Below are 20,732 nucleotides of genomic sequence, written 5' to 3'. Positions count from 1 at the left end.
AAGTTACTAGAAACCCTTGAAGATCCTCATCTCGCTTTTTACTTTTCACAAAGCCCTTCATGATTTCAAAGAGTTCTGGAAATGTAGTCCACTCAAAAGAAACAAATGGTAGGCTAGAGCTGGGCCTTGAGAACCTCCATATGAATCTTTACTCAAGTCATAATTTCAGTTCCTGTGCAGGCACCTATCATACTCCACCTGACCCTTAAGGCCAACTGGGAAATAGCAGAAGATACAAATGGCTCTAACAAAATGTAAGAACCATGAGAAGAGTCACAAAGCTTCTGCTGCTTTGGAAACTTTAGGGCTGGGGAGACTGGAGTTTGCTCTACTTACGGAATTAACATTTACTTAGCTTCACAGTGTATCACACACATTAACAAATTACTTTCTTCTATCCTCAAAACTCCATCAAAAAGGGACCATCAGGAAAATGAGGCTCATAGAAATTATCTGTGCAAAGCTAGAGAGCTAACTGGTGACAGAATAGAAATCTGAACCCAAAGCTCAGGATCTTTGCATTCTAATTTTTAGGGAGAGGACTGATCTGTTTTGGAGACCATAATGTTTAATCAGCTCCACCACAGAGATATCAATGCCACAAAAACGTGAATTGGTTCTAATAAAATGGTGACTGGCCAGCAGGTTGTGGGTTTATTTCTGTTTCTTATGGAGAGTACAAAAGCCCTCCCTAATGTTCCACAGGCACAAATCCTATTCCATCAGTCCCTGAATTCCTTCTTGAAATCAGTAAGCTAGACATTTCTATTTTGCAAGTGTAAGAAAATGTATATTTTTATTTTAACTCTGAACATAAACATCCATCTATGTCCTTAGATATAAGGTGTTTATTGTTCACTGCTGTCCAAATAAATGGAGCTTTGGCAAGGGATTTCAAATCTCTGTATTTCATTTCTAACTTTATCCCTACCTAAGGCCTTCAACCACATTTAACTTTAAGATCAGGGATAATACTCTCCCAACCACCTCTCTACCGAGGAGGTTAGAAGATCACTGAGATAATGTTCATAGAGCAGGCCAGGCACTTTGGAAAACAGACACTATAAATACAATACAATGCCCCGAAATCATTCACATTTTGAATATCCCTGGCAATGACAGGAGGGTCTTGACGATTCACACATGCAATCCTTTTCTCCTGTGAAAGACTGACATGTTGGCATGAAGAAAGGGGATATTTGTCATGGTGCAGATAATACAATCTTGAGCTAGGGTCAAAAGGTCACAAAAAACATCTCATGGTCATGCCATCCTTTGTGTCATTGCTATGCTGTGGGTCATCTGTACATGCTTGTATTTTTTATTATACAACTCCTATTAGAGTGTGGGCTTCCTGAGACCAGAGCTCTTGTGCAGCGAGCACAAAGTAACTGATCAATAAGATATACTTCTTTTAAGGACTGCTTGAATGAATTTATACCTAGATCCACTTATCGTCTTAGAAATTTCCTAAAAACCTGCAAGGTTAGAAAATACCCATTTAAAAAGTTGCCTCTTATAAAATAGTTTTTATTTTATACAATGTAGTAAAATTAGATAGCTAGACACTCTAATCATTTTGAAAACTTCAGCAGGTACTTGATTATGTGTCAGGGGCCTAGGTGAGTTGATGAAATAGAGGAATGCAAAGGTGGCACAAGTGATGCAACATTTATGGAATAACACATTACTTAGAACCAAAAACATACACACCCACATAATGTAGCCCTCGTGAACATCAATCAGAGGTTTACCCTTTATCATATTAAGGGTTATCATCTCTTTAACAAGTGGCACTGCTAAATACTTTGCTTGCATCATCTTATCTGCACAATAACCCTATGGGGACTGTTATCTGCATTAGTATCTGTTTTAAAGATGAGGAATCCCAAGCATAGGTAAATTTATGGGTCTAATTTCACATATCTAGCAAGAACTGAAGCCAGGATTCAAACCCATGAACCTGCCTTAACCACATTAACTCTGCTGCACAAAGCTTTCCTAGTCAAATGCAAAATAATGGCTATTCCAGCAAATCTGAGTGTGGCAGAGACCTATACTCATCTAAAACAGTGCTGAGGACTATGGGGAGTGGCCGTCCAGCCGGAACTAGATGTTCCAGCTCCCTCAATCTCTTGGTCCTATTCAGGTATAAGTTCTGCACAGTTGCATGTGAAAAGAAGTGACAAAGTCCACTTCCAAGTTTGACCCACAAAAACCTCACACACCTTCTCTCTTCTAGCTACCAGCCTAGATGAGGAGAAACAGAGATCCTAGAGAAAGGCTGAGGCCCTAATGGTGCAACACTACTCTTCCTCTGGCAAAGCTGCTGACACCTTAGCTAATTATTCAGAATGTCTGATACGGTTCTCTGAATTCTGGCAGGACCCACTTGCAGAGGGGGGGATTTCCATACACAGGCTTAATGTATGAGTCCAGACAAATCAGCTACAGGTTCAAATTTAAAAAAGATTGTGCAAAAATTTGATTTTTGAAATGATTAAATTCAATAATGACAATTACCTATATTCGTATTTCCTAAGTCAAAAACAGAGGGAAAATGGGGAAAGATACAATATTGCTTTTATTTGCTTTCAATAAAATTACCACAAGATACAGACTTGAAATAAGAATCACAGGTAAAAAAAAAAACAACATTCTTTCTTATATTTAAATTTTAGTATCTGATTGAATATATTCATTTTGCGGGTTAATGCTTCAAGTTTACTTGACATTTTCTGTACTTACAAATGAATATTTTAATAAGTACACAAGAAAATGTTGCATTATTTTATTTTCAAAATATTACCTGGATTCTGAATTGATTCTAGGCCAAGTGGCGCGATGCATTTTACACCCAGCTGCCTTGCTTAGGAATTACAGCAATAATCACGTAAGTGAAAAGTAATTTTTGTCAAATCAGCAGAGGACCCTTGACTCACATTGTCAGTCTTTTAAAAATGAGTTGCTGGCATCATTATTATCTCCCTTTTTCTTTTAATAACCTTTTCATGCAACCTTTCAAACGAAATTATAAATGATGCACTCCCCTTTTTTATCTACATTCAAAAATTCAAGGTTAAGGTCAGAGATCTGCTCTTCTTCCATATTCAAAACCATCTCTGAAGCCAGGAGTAGCTGGGTATCCATAAGGGATGCAGGTTTGGGTCCAAAGACAGTTAAATTAATATCCTGGCTTGACCAGTTCCACTTACCGTACATCTTCATTTGCCCAGTAACTCAATCTATAGCCAACTGCTAACCAAGTCAATACGTGGGAAGACGTTAATAACAGCCACCCTAACTTGCCTTGATAATTACTCTCCTTTAAATGACATGATATTCAATATATTGTTGTTCAGAGCAATAATGCTAAAATTGATGCCTTGAGGGCTACAAGACAATTGAGTTTTATCCAGATAAAATGACTGATATACTAATAGTGCACTGCAGAGTTCCACAACCGTCAATGCACATTTTGTATTCTAGTTTTATGAAAAATGCTATATAAAATTATATCCAAAGTCATTCATGCATACTTTATCACTATTACATATGATTTTTAAAATAACCAATAATAAACAACATTGATTTAAAAGAAAAGGGTTTACTTCTATAGCCTAGTTCTCGTTTCCTTGTTTGTTTGTTTTTTAAAAACATTTTCTCTACACATAAATGGTAACGGTTTTATATCCTTCAACTTGCTGTTGTTTTTCTAAACCAAGAACTGTCTTCACAAAGAACAAGTGGTTGATAAATGCTGAATGACTCAAAGCATCATTTAAATAAAATCCATATCACATCAATTCTATCAATAAAACAAGACAGAAACTAAACGTCGAGCTCCTCTAATGTAAAAATCTCTATGATTTTCTCCAAAATGTCAATTCTAGGCTCTGAATGGAGAAAACACACTATATAATACATTTTTAAATTTGAGAGAGTTTGTGAAATTCTGTTAAATTAATGCAAATTAATAACAAAGTACCACCAAAAAATGACAGGATTCTTAATATACACATTTCATCCCCAAATAAGGCACTTTCTAATTTTAGCTTGTGCTTTTCCTGACTTCTCCTCTTATACTTATTTTTTCCTTGCAATTTTACACATTTAAATTCTGAGCCCTCATATGAAAAGAGATATTATGAAAAGTGACATAAAGCAAATACATTTTAAAGGTGTACAATTTCTATACTTGCCTTACAGACATGCTGAAAAGCTGAAAAAAATTTAGCATAGAAATAATTACTTCAAATAAAAAAGAGCAGGCACCAGTCAAGGCAAAACAATATGACTATACCATACAAGAACTAGCAGGTTCCACAAATTCTACTGCCATCAAAATGCTACAGAGCTGGGTGGTTAATATGGCTAACCAGCAGATGATGCACGTATCTGTTTGTTTCAACACAAAGAGACAATGCATGGGCTCCATATTACTTACACAAAGTGGAACTGAAATACAACATTGATGATAGAACTAGGCATCAAAGAAGAGGCAGTTAACTATGGTACTAGATCGGGCGATATCTGCAGGTTTTGAAAGAGTGCTTGACCAAGCTAACAGTTCCAATCAAAATTCACAAAGGATTATTTCTTTGTTTAAGGTAAAATCCTTCCAAAATGGACACTAATAATCATATTGTGGAAATGACTACAGAAGGATCTAGCTGTGTATATGTCTCAGGATAGACGCTAGTAGGAATTGTGAAATTGGTTCTTCTCTTTTCTTCCCCCAGGTCCCTTCTTCCTGGAACTTGTGCCCCTAATGTCCCTTGACTGCCTGTCCAGGACTTATTTACCCCCTAACTCACTGAAATGCCCCACTCCTGAGGCACATGAGATAATGCTTGCAAAAGTGCTCTGAAACTGAATATATAATCATTACTATTATCATCATTATTTCATCTTCTGGGGCCAAATTTTCTGTGCCTTCCACATTACATCTCATTAAATGAAGAAGAAATTCTTTGCTAAATAGTTATGGGAAGAGACTCATTATTGCCCACCTTTCCATACCCCCACTCAGCATTCCTCTACTACTTTCCTGCTCTTGTTAACAAAGGTGCACTTGCTGCAGGTACCATACAGGAGAATGATAAGAATTTTCATGCTTTTATGCCAGGTTAAAGAGATAGGGTGGGATCTTGAGGTTCCCTGCTAATCACATACAAATGGGGTCCAATGTCCTGCACACAACTGCATAAAAGGCATCAGAATTTAGGAGATGACTGCCAGGGCTATACAGGGCTGGCATAGTCAAAAACAAAAATTTTTGTCAATTTTTCTGGTACTATCTCTGTGGTAGTTTGGAGCTATGTTACCCAGAAAAACATGTTCTTAAAATTAATCCATTCCTATGGGTATGTTAACTACTATAAGTAGGACCTTTTGATGAGGTTACTTCTGTTAAGGTGTGGCCCAACCCAATCAGGATAGGTTTAAATCCTATTACTGGGATCCTTTATAAGCAGTATGATATCTAGGAAGATATAGAGAAAGCCAAGAGAGAAAGTAAGAGGCTAAAAGTCCATGGAACCTGGAAGAGAAATGAGAAGTCAAGAGAGGCTGCCGTGTGCATTTCCAGGTGACAGAGGAGCCAAGGAGCAACAGTCAGCAGCAGCCAACCCCAGGACATCACGGTCTTCTGGGAGAAAGTATCCACCCTGATAGTGCCTTGGTTTTTGGACCTCTCCTAGCCTCAAGACCACGAGTCAATAAATCCTCATTGTTTAAACCAACCCACTGCATCATACTTACTTTGACAGCCAGGAAACTAGAAGAATCTAGATTCTACCTTCTCAAACTGAAATCCCCTTTGGAGGGAGGGGGTACTTCTTCATAGTCCGGGCCAGTCTTTTTTTGGTTGCTGGGTCTCCCAACATGCTGTTCTCAACAGTTACCCATCAAGGGCTACAGGAATATAGGTGGTCATAAAAACATTTCAGAAGTAAAGTACACAATACAAAAAGATCCATGACATACTGGAAAAAATAGTGAAATAATATGTGGGACGGTACAGGCAGGCTGTGGGCTGCCCACGGAAAGGTTTTAGGCTCTTACCAAGTCAGAAGTGCCACTGATAAAAGGAAGGGTTCAAGGCTGGAAGAGAAGGTGCTGAGAAGGCCAAATCTATCTACATCAATTCAGAATGTAGATCTCTGAAGTCTGTGATGTGAGGATTTACTGGTTATAAAAGCAGGGAGTTTATATGGGTTACACTTCTTCCTTTGATTTAGATGACGAAGCAATAAATAATAAGGGTATACGGAAAACCAAGAAAAACACCATACCTACAAATTAAGTGGTGAAAAAAAGCCCTAATAAACCCAGATGAACTATAATTTCAGATTTCCACATATCCATCACCCTCCCTCCTTTTCCGTGGGCCTAGAATATGTCTTGAAGAAGCCAGAAAACCAACGTTCTAGGGAGAGTTGAATTCAAAAAGGTGCAAATAATACTAGGCAGCTGGCCCCTTTTCCTTCTAATACACACCACTGAGGCCCACTGCCAGCCCAGGAGGACATCTCTCCTTCTTTCCAACTCCCAACAAGCCTCCCAAGATGACCATTTTAACCAGAGGGAGGTGTGCAGCCCCAGGTCTACAGGGGGCAGGAAGCAGACAAGGTGTGTCAAGGGCTCTTGCCAAGCCCTCCATGAGCTGGCCCCAGATACCAGCAGTCAAAGTCCTCCCCCTACCTGAAGGATGTATCCGCGGACATAGTCCCGCAGGGTCCAGCCCAGGCCGTGCAGTATGTGTAGCACCTCTTCCTGCTTCAGAACACTGAAGAGACGGTCCAACAGGATCTTTAGTCGCACGGGCACCGCCTGCGTCCCGTAGAGCATCAGGCTGCTGATGTCGAACACCACGTTGGACTGCACAATCTCCACTTGGGTGGGGTGGTACAGGTGCTGGGTGCTGAGCTTATCCAAGGCTGCGTGGTTCCAGCAAGTTCCAGACGTGGGGAGCAGGGAGAGGGGGTGGGAATAAAGAGATAGAGAGAACAGAGACAGAAAAATCAGAAAGAAGTTACTGGATGTTATCATAGTTCCATTTCTACTGATAGAGGATGATCACAGATTTTTAAAGAACATTTTCCAACGTCTATAGTTTTCTTTCCACCTGCTCTCTGTTATGTCTTCTCTTTTTTTCAATTCACTGGTTTACTGATTATAAAAGCATGCCACAGCAAATACAAAACACATTCAATTTTCAGAAAGAGAGCCACTGAGGATGTTTTAAAATGATTATGGCTGGCTCTAAAAACCTAATTAATTTGCTAATTGAACTATGGAACAACCCAAGCTACAATGTGTTAATGCTCTTCCCACCTCTTCCCCCAAGATAAACCCAACTTAAGCCATCAAAACAGGCTCAACTAATATAACTTTATTGAATAAGATTCAAACCTTATAATACCTGAATGATTTAATGAGGAAAAGTGTGTTCTTTAGACAATAGGAGTAAAAGGCCCAATTCAGAAGAAAATAAGGAAAGCTGACACATCTTTGTTGTAGGCAAAGTATTTAACTCAAATTAAATTAGTTAAGCACCCATTTCTCCCAATTTTCTTTCTTGACGTTCACCTTTTAGATATTTTCATTTCCATTGGCATGTTCTCTAAAAGTTACTCATAATAAAAAGAAATTCAAATCATTCATAAGTTCAATTTAGTCACTTTATTAATATCTCTGACAAGGGTTTGTTATCAGATGGAAATAAAAAATAACTAAAATCAAAATTTGGAAATTGTCGTATATTAAGCTGTGTTGTCTTAGTGGAGAAAATTGAGGACTGAAAATCTGAGGGCAAATATTTTTATTAAAACATGCATCTCAACAATTGAGCTCTTTTCCTCCCCAGATGTAAGAAATCGCATCTCTCCCTGGAACTAGAAGCCAAGATAAGATCCCAAATTCTAGTCCCACCCATACCTGTGATACTGAGAACCCTAACGTAGAATACATTTTGTCTCAACTTCTCTTAAGTGAATAATTAAGATGACATTGTCTCATCTACAGGCCTCAGAGATTTTGCAAAGATTAATGAGATAATGAATGAGAGGAGCTTTGAACTCTTTACTTAACAGAATACAAAAGTCATTATACCAACTCAGAATTACACACATTTGCCTTTCTAAAGGCTGTTTTTTTTTTCAAAAAGCATCTGAACCTGAAAGATAGTCATCTAATCTCATGAATCAGGCAAATGGATATCAGACAACAACATCCAAGCTAAACTCATAACCATACCCGCAAATACACAAGGCTTTCTGCAAGTTCTGAAGCAAAGTGTGGTCTTTTCAATTGCTCTCCTAAACACCTTATCCCATTACCTGGGCTACAGTACCTGTGGACTAAGAGCAATTCCTATTTTAATATACCAGTATTTCTGCATGACGGTAGAGGTATTTAAAAATGCATGCACACATATTTTTTTTTTTTAGTATTTCAAATGTATTTTTTTTCAGGGCTCCTCCTCCACTCTCATTTCCTCCTGACTTGTGGTCACTAGAGAGTTCATGTACTCTTGATAAATTGCTTTCTTACTTCCACAGTGTAAAGGCCCTTATCATTTACCCACTGGCTTCATTCAACACATTTACTCCCAGGAATACTTTGTCAAAGAGTTTGGGTTTCCTCATACTTCATTTCTTGCAGCTGATTTGTCTGATCTTTCCTATTCTAGTGGTTTAGTCAACTTTGAATAAATAGCCTTAAAAATTAATTTAACGTTTGGGAAAGATAAGGGATTCACAGGCCTAGGGATTGACGTCTTCTCTCACTCCACAGGGTATACAGACGGCAAAAGAGCAGGAAAAGGGTTATTTTATCCCCGTTCTTCTTCAAGTACAGCTTAACTACATGGCCCTCTGATGAGTGGCTGGTCCACTCACAGAATCTAGTGACCAGGCCAGGGGAAATCAGGATAATGAAATCTGCTCCTCCTGCTTTACCCTCCGTGGCCATTCCTGACCCATCCCAAACACTTCAAAATGCACACACTGCTATGGCCACAATATTAAACTGAAAGGGTTCAGCAGAAGGGAAATAAACGTCACCAAGTCCTGACATTCACGCATGCCATTGGCACCTTGTATCTCTGCATTACGTACATGGATGTCTGTGTACAAATGTGTTCAAGTGGCATGCAGAATACATAAAAGTGAAGCTGATCTTTGAGAGGATAGAGGAGACATGAATAAAAGAACTTAAAATCACTTTTTAGTCTCTTCTTCTCTTCAAAGCATTTAAACATCTCAGAGGGATACCTAGGGTTCCCAGAAGCACAGTTTGAAAAGTACTTTTCTATATGCTAAGGATGATATCAATTGTTTTGCCTGGTCTGCATCCATTTCCCTTCATTCTGGTAAAAGCAACTGGATTTCTCTTTAGGGAACCACTCCTCCCCACTACTCAATACCAGCCTTTCAGAGAACAGAATACCCCTTAGCCAGAACTGGAACACTGATATATCTTCCTTTCCTGGCACAGCAACTAGTTCAAGAACGGGCGAGGTACCTAAGTCTGGACAGTAAGACGAAATAAAGGATTTCAGTTAGAACGAATGGGAAGTTCTTTTCTCCAAATTTGTAGTTAGTAGAAACATTTGAGGATGAGAATATCATCCAGGAGAGTTGGGCTGCAAGATAGGCTGAGAAAGACCAAGTGCTGCTGACAATTTCATCTGATTCCAAAGATATAGGAGTACCCGAGGCTGAAATTATTCTTAGGGTTTTTAGATACATGAGTCAATAATTTTTTTTTTTTTTTTTTTTTTTTTTTTTTTTTTTTTTTTTTTTTTTTTTTTATCATTTAGTGAATATTTTTTTTTTTTTTTTTTTTTTTTTTTTTTTTTTATTAACGGAAAGAAAAAAAAGAAATTAACACAACATTTAGAAATCATACCATTCTACATATGCACTCAGTAATTCTTAACATCATCACATAGATGCATGATCATTGTTTCTTAGTACATTTGCATCAGTTTAGAGGAACTAGCAACACAACAGAAAAAGCTATAAAATGTTAATATAAAGAAAAGAAATAGAAGTAGTAGTAATAGTAAAAAACAACAACAACAAACAAACCAACAAGCAAACAAAAACAAAAAAAAACCCTATAGCTCAGATGCAGCTTCATTCAGTATTTTAACATGATTACTTTACAATTAGGTATTATTGTGCTGTCCATTTTTGAGTTTTTGTATCTAGTCCTGTTGCACAATCTGTATCCCTTCAGCTTCAATTACCCATTGTCTTACCCTGTTTCTAACTCCTGCTGAACTCTGTTACCAATGACATATTTCAAGTTTATTCTCGAATGTCCGTTCACAACAGTGGGACCATACAGTATTTGTCCTTTAGTTTTTGGCTGGATTCACTCAGCATAATATTCTCTAGGTCCATCCATGTTATTACATGGTTCACAAGTTTATCTTGTCTTAAAGCTGCATAATATTCCATCGTATGTATATACCACAGTTTGTTTAGCCACTCTTCTGTTGATGGAGATTTTGGCTGTTTCCATCTCTTTGCAATTGTAAATAACGCTGCTATAAACATTGGTGTGCAAATGTCCGTTTGTGTCTTTGCCCTTAAGTCCTTTGAGTAGATACCTAGCAATGGTATTGCTGGGTCGTATGGCAATTCTATATTCAACTTTTTGAGGAACCGCCAAACTGCCTTCCACAGTGGTTGCACCCTTTGACATTCCCACCAACAGTGAATAAGTGTGCCTCTTTCTCCGCATCCTCTCCAGCACTTGTCATTTTCTGTTTTGTTGATAATGGCCATTCTGGTGGGTGTGAGATGATATCTCATTGTGGTTTTGATTTGCATTTCTCTAATGGCCAGGGACATTGAGCATCTCTTCATGTGCCTCTTGGCCATCCGTATTTCTTCTTCTGGTAGGTGTCTGTTTAAGTCTTTTTCCCATTTTGTAATTGGGTTGGCTGTCTTTTTGTTGTTGAGTTGAATAATCTCTTTGTAAATTCTGGATACTAGACCCTTATCTGATATGTCATTTCCAAATATTGTCTCCCATTGTGTAGGCTGTCTTTCTACTTTCTTGATGAAGTTCTCTGATGCACAAAAGTGTTTAATTTTGAGAAGCTCCCATTTATTTATTTCCTTCTTCAGTGTTCTTGCTTTAGGTTTAAGGTCCATAAAACCACCTCCAGTTGTAAGATCCATAAGATATCTCCCAACATTTTCCTCTAACTGTTTTATGGTCTTAGACCTAATGTTTAGATCTTTGATCCATTTTGAGTTAACTTTTGTATAGGGTGTGAGAGATGGGTCTTCTTTCATTCTTTTGCATATGGATATCCAGTTCTCTAGGCACCATTTATTGAAGAGACTGTTCTGTCCCAGGTGAGTTGGCTTGACTGCCTTATCAAAGATCAAATGTCCATAGATGAGAGGGTCTATATCTGAGCACTCTATTCGATTCCATTGGTCGACATATCTATCTTTATGCCAATACCATGCTGTTTTGACCACTGTGGCTTCATAATATGCCTTAAAGTCAGGCAGCGCGAGACCTCCAGCTTCGTTTTTTTTCCTCAAGATGTTTTTAGCAATTCGGGGTACCCTGCCCTTCCAGATAAATTTGCTTATTGGTTTTTCTATTTCTGAAAAATATGTCGTTGGGATTTTGATTGGTATTGCATTGAATCTGTAAATCAATTTAGGTAGGATTGACATCTTAACTATATTTAGTCTTCCAATCCATGAACACGGTACGCCCTTCCATCTATTTAGGTCTTCTGTGATTTCTTTTAACAGTTTTTTGTAGTTTTCTTTATATAGGTTTTTTGTCTCTTTGGTTAAATTTATTCCTAGGTATTTTATTCTTTTAGTTGCGATTGTAAATGGGATTCGTTTCTTGATTTCTACCTCAGCTTGTTCATTACTAGTGTATAGAAAAGCTACAGATTTTTGAATGTTGATCTTGTAGCCTGCTACTTTGCTGTACTCATTTATTAGCTCTAGTAATTTTGTTGTGGATTTTTCTGGGTTTTCTACATATAGTATCATATCGTCTGCAAACAGTGATAGTTTTACTTCTTCCTTTCCAATTTTGATGCCTTGTATTTCTTTTTCTTGCCTAATTGCTCTGGCTAGAACTTCCAACACAATGTTGAATAATAGTGGTGATAGTGGACATCCTTGTCTTGTTCCTGATCTTAGGGGGAAAGTTTTCAATTTTTCCCCATTGAGGATGATATTAGCTGTGGGTTTTTCATATATTCCCTCTATCATTTTAAGGAAGTTCCCTTGTATTCCTATCTTTTGAAGTGTTTTCAGCAGGAAAGGATGTTGAATCTTGTCAAATGCCTTCTCTGCATCAATTGAGATGATCATGTGATTTTTCTGCTTTGATTTGTTGATATGGTGTATTACATTAATTGATTTTCTTATGTTGAACCATCCTTGCATACCTGGGATGAATCCTACTTGGTCATGATGTATAATTCTTTTAATGTGTTGTTGGATACGATTTGCTAGAATTTTATTGAGGATTTTTGCATCTGTATTCATTAGAGAGATTGGTCTGTAGTTTTCTTTTTTTGTAATATCTTTGCCTGGTTTTGGTATGAGGGTGATGTTGGCTTCATAGAATGAATTAGGTAGTTTTCCCTCCACTTCGATTATGTTGAAGAGTTTGAGGAGAGTAGGTACTAATTCTTTCTGGAATGTTTGATAGAATTCACATGTGAAGCCGTCTGGTCCTGGACTTTTCTTTTTAGGGAGCTTTTGAATAACTAATTCAATCTCTTTACTTGTGATTGGTTTGTTGAGGTCGTCTATTTCTTCTTGAGTCAAAGTTGGTTGTTCCTGTCTTTCCAGGAACCTGTCCATTTCTTCTAAATTGTTGTATTTATTAGCGTAAAGTTGTTCATAGTATCCTGTTATTACCTCCTTTATTTCTGTGAGGTCAGTAGTTATGTCTCCTCTTTCATTTCTAATCTTATTTATTTGCATCCTCTCTCTTCTTCTTTTTGTCAATCTTGCTAAGGGCCCATCAATCTTGTTGATTTTCTCATAGAACCAACTTCTGGTCTTATTGATTTTCTCTATTGTTTTCATGTTTTCAATTTCATTTATTTCTGCTCTAATCTTTGTTATTTCTTTCCTTTTGCTTGCTTTGGGATTAGTTTGCTGTTCTTTCTCCAGTTCTTCCAAGTGGACAGTTAATTCCTGCATTTTTGCCTTTTCTTCTTTTCTGATAAAGGCATTTAGGGCAATAACTTTCCCTCTTAGCACTGCCTTTGCTGCGTCCCATAAGTTTTGATATGTTGTGTCTTCATTTTCATTTGCCTCTAGGTATTTACTAATTTCTCTTGCAATTTCTTCTTTGACCCACTTGTTGTTTAAGAGTGTGTTGTTGAGCCTCCATGTATTTATGAATTTTCTGGCACTCCGCCTATTATTGATTTCCAACTTCATTCCTTTATGATCCGAGAAAGTGTTGTGTATGATTTCAATCTTTTTAAATTTGTTAAGACTTGCTTTGTGACCCAGCATATGGTCTATCTTTGAGAATGATCCATGAGCACTTGAAAAAAAGGTGTATCCTGCTGTTGTGGGATGTAATGTCCTATAGATGTCTGTTAAGTCAAGTTCATTTATAGTAATATTCAGGTTCTCTATTTCTTTATTGATCCTCTGTGTAGATGTTCTGTCCATTGATGAGAGTGGTGAATTGAAGTCTCCAACTATTATGGTATATGTGTCTATTTCCCTTTTCAATGTTTGCAGTGTATTCCTCACGTATTTTGGGGCATTCTGGTTCGGTGCGTAAATATTTATGATTGTTATGTCTTCTTGTTTAATTGTTCCTTTTATTAGTATATAGTGTCCTTCTTTGTCTCTTTTAACTGTTTTACATTTGAAGTCTAATTTGTTGGATATTAGTATAGCCACTCCTGCTCTTTTCTGGTTGTTGTTTGCATGAAATATCTTTTCCCAACCTTTCACTTTCAACCTATATTTATCTTTGGGTCTAAGATGTGTTTCCTGTAGACAGCATATAGAAGGATCCTGTTTTTTAATCCATTCTGCCAGTCTATGTCTTTTAATTGGGGAATTCAGTCCATTGACATTTAGAGTTATTACTGTTTGGATAATATTTTCCTCTACCATTTTGCCTTTTGTATTATATATATCATATCTGTCTTTCCTTCTTTCTACACTTTTCTCCATGTCTCTCTCTTCTGTCTTTTTGTATCTGACTCTAGTGCTTCCTTTAGTATTTCTTGCAAAGCTGGTCTCTTGGTCACAAATTCTCTTAGTGACTTTTTGTCTGAGAATGTTTTAAATTCTCCCTCATTTTTGAAGGACAATTTTGCTGGATATAGGAGTCTTGGCTGGCAGTTTTTCTCTTTTAGTAACTTAAATATATCATCCCACTGTCTTCTAGCTTCCATGGTTTCTGCTGAGAAATCTACACATAGTCTTATTGGGTTTCCCTTGTATGTGACGGATTGTTTTTCTCTCGCTGCCTTCAAGATCCTCTCTTTCTCTTTGACCTCTGACATTCTAACTAGTAAGTGTCTTGGGGAACGCCTATTTGTGTCTAATCTCTTTGGGGTGCGCTGCACTTCTTGGATCTGTAATTTTAGGTCTTTCATAAGAGTTGGGAAATTTTCAGTGATAATTTCTTCCATTAGTTTTTCTCCTCCTTTTCCCTTCTCTTCTCCTTCTGGGATACCCACTACACGTATATTTGTACGGTTCACATTGTCCTTGAGTTCCCTGATACCTTGTTCAAATTTTTCCATTCTTTTCCGGATAGTTTCTGTTTCTTTTTGGAGTTCAGATGTTTCATCCTCCAAATCACTAATTCTATCTTCTGTTTCTTTAAATCTGTCTTTGTAGGTATCCATTGTTTTTTCCATCTTTTCTACTTTATCTTTCACTTCCATAAGTTCTGTGATTTGTTTTTTCAGTTTTTCTATTTCTTCTTTATGTTCAGCCCATGTCTTCTTCATGTCCTCCCTCAATTTATCGATTTCGTTTTTGAAGAGGTTTTCCATTTCTGTTCGTATATTCAGCATTAGTTGTTTCAGCTCCTGTATCTCATTTGAACTATTGGTTTCTTCGTTTGACTGGGCCATATGTTCAATTTTCTGAGCGTGATCCGTTATCTTCTGCTGGCGTCTGGGCATTTAGTCAGATTTCCCCGGGTGTTCGACCCCACAGGTTGAAAGATTTTTCTGCGCAGTCTCTGGGTTCTGTTCTTCCTATCCTGCCCAGTAGGTGGCGCACGTGGCACACGCCTGTCTGTGGGTTCCACCAGCGAAAGTTGCTGTGGGTCCCTCAACTCTGGAAAACTCTCGCCGTAGGGGAGGTTCGGCAACCGAAGCGTCTTGGAAGAATGCCAGCCGGCCCGGGGTTCCAAACGCGGGGAGGGTCGCCGGCTGTCGCAGCACAGGAGAGCGTCCGGCCAAATTAGCTAGTCGACCCGGGGCACCAAGCGTGGCGGGAGGGCGCCAGCTGTCGCAGCCCGGGAGAGTGCACTGCTCCCAGCTGACGGGGGAGTCACGTGTTTGGAAGGGATCCCCCGGTCACTGTTCTCCGCAGTCTGGGGATTTCCGACCCAACTATCTCAGTTGTTCCGGGGGGCCTCGTGTGGTGGGGGCACCAGCCGCCGCGGCCTAAGGGGACCGCCTGTCCAATTCTACCAGCTGGCCTGGGAAGGTGGAAGGGAGGGACTCCGGTCGCTTGCGGTCCCACCCAGGAAAGCCCGTGCCCCTTGGTGATCTCACCGGAGCTGGTTCTCCCAGATAGTCAGCCGTTCCAGGATGGGGTACGCTGTCCCTTTGATCTCCCTCGTGGCTCCGGGAACTGCTCTGTATTATCTCCACTCCCCCAGTAGTTGTTCTGGAGGAGGAAAGGTGAGGGCGGCAAGGCTGTCGAGGCTGGTGGCGGAGGAGCACGGTGAAGGCGGGGAAAGAGGGCACCGTGTTGGTTGGAGAGCAGCCGGAGCAGGAGGGGGAGGAGGGGGAGAGAGGGGGTAGGGAGGTCGGGCGGCTCGGCTGCTGCGGGGCGCGTGCGCCGCGCGGCGGTCCGGGGGAGAAAGAGAGGGGGTAGGGAGGTCGGGCGGCTCGGCTGCTGCGGGGCGCGTGCGCCGCGCGGCGGTCCGGGGGAGAAAGAGAGGGGGTCGGGAGGTCGGGCGGCTCGGCTGCTGCGGGGCGCGTGCGCCGCGCGGCGGTCCGGGGGAGAAAGAGAGGGGGTAGGGAGGTCGGGCGGCTCGGCTGCTGCGGGGCGCGTGCGCCGCGCGGCGGTCCGGGGGAGAAAGAGAGGGGGTAGGGAGGTCGGGCGGCTCGGCTGCTGCGGGGCGCGTGCGCCGCGCGGCGGTCCGGGGGAGAAAGAGAGGGGGTAGGGAGGTCGGGCGGCTCGGCTGCCGCGGGGCGCGTGCGCCGCGCGGCGGTCCGGGGGAGAAAGAGAGGGGGTAGGGAGGTCGGGCGGCTCGGCTGCCGCGGGGCGCGTGCGCCGCGCGGCGGTCCGGGGGAGAAAGAGAGGGGGTAGGGAGGTCGGGCGGCTCGGCTGCCGCGGGGCGCGTGCGCCGCGCGGCGGTCCGGGGGAGAAAGAGAGGGGGTAGGGAGGTCGGGCGGCTCGGCTGCCGCGGGGCGCGTGCGCCGCGCGGCGGTCCGGGGGAGAAAGAGAGGGGGTAGGGAGGTCGGGCGGCTCGGCTGCCGCGGGGCGCGTGCGCCGCGCGGCGGTCCGGGGGAGAAAGAGAGGGGGTAGGGAGGTCGGGCGGCTCGGCTGCCGCGGGGCGCGTGCGCCGCGCGGCGGTCCGGGGGAGAAAGAGAGGGGGTAGGGAGGTCGGGCGGCTCGGCTGCCGCGGGGCGCGTGCGCCGCGCGGCGGTCCGGGGGAGAAAGAGAGGGGGTAGGGAGGTCGGGCGGCTCGGCTGCCGCGGGGCGCGTGCGCCGCGCGGCGGTCCGGGGGAGAAAGAGAGGGGGTAGGGAGGTCGGGCGGCTCGGCTGCCGCGGGGCGCGTGCGCCGCGCGGCGGTCCGGGGGAGAAAGAGAGGGGGTAGGGAGGTCGGGCGGCTCGGCTGCCGCGGGGCGCGTGCGCCGCGCGGCGGTCCGGGGGAGAAAGAGAGGGGGTAGGGAGGTCGGGCGGCTCGGCTGCCGCGGGGCGCGTGCGCCGCGCGGCGGTCCGGGGGAGAAAGAGAGGGGGTAGGGAGGTCGGGCGGCTCGGCTGCCGCGGGGCGCGTGCGCCGCGCGGCGGTCCGGGGGAGAAAGAGAGGGGGTAGGGAGGTCGGGCGGCTCGGCTGCCGCGGGGCGCGTGCGCCGCGCGGCGGTCCGGGGGAGAAAGAGAGGGGGTAGGGAGGTCGGGCGGCTCGGCTGCCGCGGGGCGCGTGCGCCGCGCGGCGGTCCGGGGGAGAAAGAGAGGGGGTAGGGAGGTCGGGCGGCTCGGCTGCCGCGGGGCGCGTGCGCCGCGCGGCGGTCCGGGGGAGAAAGAGAGGGGGTAGGGAGGTCGGGCGGCTCGGCTGCCGCGGGGCGCGTGCGCCGCGCGGCGGTCCGGGGGAGAAAGAGAGGGGGTAGGGAGGTCGGGCGGCTCGGCTGCCGCGGGGCGCGTGCGCCGCGCGGCGGTCCGGGGGAGAAAGAGAGGGGGTAGGGAGGTCGGGCGGCTCGGCTGCCGCGGGGCGCGTGCGCCGCGCGGCGGTCCGGGGGAGAAAGAGAGGGGGTAGGGAGGTCGGGCGGCTCGGCTGCCGCGGGGCGCGTGCGCCGCGCGGCGGTCCGGGGGAGAAAGAGAGGGGGTAGGGAGGTCGGGCGGCTCGGCTGCCGCGGGGCGCGTGCGCCGCGCGGCGGTCCGGGGGAGAAAGAGAGGGGGTAGGGAGGTCGGGCGGCTCGGCTGCCGCGGGGCGCGTGCGCCGCGCGGCGGTCCGGGGGAGAAAGAGAGGGGGTAGGGAGGTCGGGCGGCTCGGCTGCCGCGGGGCGCGTGCGCCGCGCGGCGGTCCGGGGGAGAAAGAGAGGGGGTAGGGAGGTCGGGCGGCTCGGCTGCCGCGGGGCGCGTGCGCCGCGCGGCGGTCCGGGGGAGAAAGAGAGGGGGTAGGGAGGTCGGGCGGCTCGGCTGCCGCGGGGCGCGTGCGCCGCGCGGCGGTCCGGGGGAGAAAGAGATGAGTCAATAATTTTTTATTTTATTTTTTTCCTTAGGTCCGTATAATGTGGGATTTTATAACCTGAAGCAAAAATATTAATATAACTACCTTTTCAGGGGAACTTCTCCATCTGGCTAAGAGGTCATTTTAAAGTAGTTATCAGGAGTTGAATTAGTAGGGGTAGGTTAGTTCCTGGCCAAATGAGAGACACAATGTCTCCTGTGACTGGAAGGAGCTCATTCTTAACAATTTCATTATGTTCAACTTATAAAGGGTGATGGCCGTCTTTAGTAGCATCAACAAAAAATTAGGGAAAGGAAAAGAAATGGCCATTTAAAGACCAGGCAGCACTGTAGGGGGTTACCACAATCTTTTTTAATCTTTTAAAATACACACACACACACACACACACACACACACACACAAACACACACCGTATTTCCGTCCACCTTTTCGGAGATCGCAGGCTCAATGAGGGTACATAACTGGCTTTAACTATTTTGGCCAAAGAAAATTCTATTTCTAACACCTGATGATCAGATAGACAGACAGTAAGAAAAGTCTGGAAACTTGCACGTCTTCATTGTGTGGGAAGTCCCTAACTCCTAGAAATCTGGGCTTTTTGCCCATCACTCTGCTGAAACAAGCATTTCAAAGGTCACCTTACCATGAAATCAAATGGCTTTTTTCCTTCATTATTCTCCATAATAGCTGACCCTATTGATCACCGCTCCTCCCTAAATGCTCTCCTCCTTCATTCATCCATACATTCATTTATTCATTGGAACTTAATAACATCATTGAGCAAAGCACTACATGGAGATGCAAAAATAATTTATGTTTTGGTCTACACCTCCAAGTGTAGACAGAGGTAGGCAACATAAATCCTCTAAAAGAGATGTAATAAAATACTGTGGGAACTCTACTGGGAAGACATAGTCATGTAAGATAACCAGGAATGCAGCAGGCCAGGGAGGAGACACTCTAGGTGGACAGAACGAAGGCAAAATCACATGGAGGGCGTGTTAAAGCACAGATTCTCAGACCCCTTCCCCACAGTTTCCCGTGTAGGTGATCTGGGGTGGAAACCCAAAATTTGCATTTCTAACAGGTCTCCAGATGATGGTGACACTGCCAGTCAGGAACCATACTTAAAGAATCACTGAAGAGGACTGAATATGCAAAGAATGTGCAATACATGTCAAAATAGGTGAGTACACAGAGGTTGGGCAGGCTGCAAGGTCTTAATTCTGAGGGCAAAGACCTTTGAGAACTTAAAATAATTTTATTTCTTGTTAATCAGATATGGAAAATAGTAAACATTTTCTAAGACAAAAATGATTTTGAATTTTAAAAATAAAACCTGATTAAGCATTCAGAAGTTTAAGTAAAGAAATGGTTTTCATTTGGGGGGTCATAACACACCCAGCAGTAACAGTGCTTGGGGAAAGTGCTACATGAATCTCAGCCCCAGAGCCAGAATCCCCTAGAGGAGACTAGAGGGAGGGGGGGTGTGATTAGTTTAAAAATTGCCACAGGTGATTCTGACACATGTACCCCATCCACACTGTGCTAAAATCAGTACTGGAGGACAGGGATGGCTTAGAGCCAAGTGAAAAGAGTAGGAAGATTCTGCAACAGTCCAGTGGGAAATGCCTTAACTTAGTGGGCTTCATACTGTAATATTCATAAAAACCCTGGATATGGAAAGGCCTTCCAAAACCTAGACAGACATAAGAACTCAATTTGGAGATACTGAACTTGCATAGTTGCTCTTTCCTAAAATGGAACCACCTGAGAATAGGCTGCAGGCTTATACTGATTATCCGTTCCCATTCCTCCTTTGGAAACTGTTCCCTTCCTTCTTTACAAAATGAAGGCATACACCCACTTATCCCATACAGGGCACTGACCCAGGATGGAAAACCCTCCTGAGAGCCAAAATAATTAACAATTTGAATTGCTTTGGGAAGATGAGCCAGAGTCACAAGAGATTTTCACATTTCCAGCTTGGGGGATTTGGAGGTACAATCAACTGAGAGGCAGGGAAAAAGGAAACACCAGACTTCCCAGACCAGCTGCCTCTCCAACTCCCCTCCTATTATAAATGTCTCTAGGATTTCAATTTCCACTTAGGACAACCTGCCTCTGGCAATCCAAATACTCCTACACTATGCAGCTGATCCCTAAACTATAAATTTAGCACTACCCAAGGCCCAGCCCCCCTAACTCCTGTTAAGTGTTGCCACACACCACGCTATTTCCAGTTGCAACAACAAAACAAAAATTTCGCATCACCACAAACAAATCTATTTCCCTTTCATTCAGTCAACACCCAAACAAGTGCCTGACCCAAACTGAGATCAACAATAGGACTAAGAACTAGGCCAAAGAGCTTGCAATTAGATTCGTTTTTCAATTATGTGATTGGATGTTTTATAGGTGCTCAGCGAAAATAATTCGTGTCAATTCAAGAGGGTGATCAATGATCACACTGTTGAAGGGATGAACAAAGTTAAGTGTACACAGACTAGGGAACAAAAGGCCGTTAGTGCACTTGCACTGGGAGAGTAAATGTATGATTCTGCTGTGCCACCAAATTCTTAATT

The 20,732-nt window shown here is 43.3% G+C and overlaps 1 protein-coding gene across 19 annotated transcripts in view; it reads right to left on the bottom strand.

The window, feature by feature from the left end:
• The window catches only part of BNC2 (basonuclin zinc finger protein 2), a 406,556-nt gene that overhangs the window by 106,214 nt on the left and 279,610 nt on the right, over positions 1–20,732 (bottom strand). For all 19 annotated transcript variants that reach the window (XM_077148108.1, XM_077148114.1, XM_077148113.1 and 16 more), the window contains one exon: positions 6,706–6,941. In XM_077148108.1, coding sequence (XP_077004223.1) covers positions 6,706–6,941 — 236 coding nt within the window. The remainder of the gene's footprint in view (positions 1–6,705; positions 6,942–20,732) is intronic.

Source organism: Tamandua tetradactyla, chromosome 2 (genome assembly GCF_023851605.1).
Source record: "Tamandua tetradactyla isolate mTamTet1 chromosome 2, mTamTet1.pri, whole genome shotgun sequence".
Lineage (NCBI taxonomy): Eukaryota > Metazoa > Chordata > Mammalia > Pilosa > Myrmecophagidae > Tamandua > Tamandua tetradactyla.
This window is presented reverse-complemented; position numbering and strand designations above follow the sequence as displayed.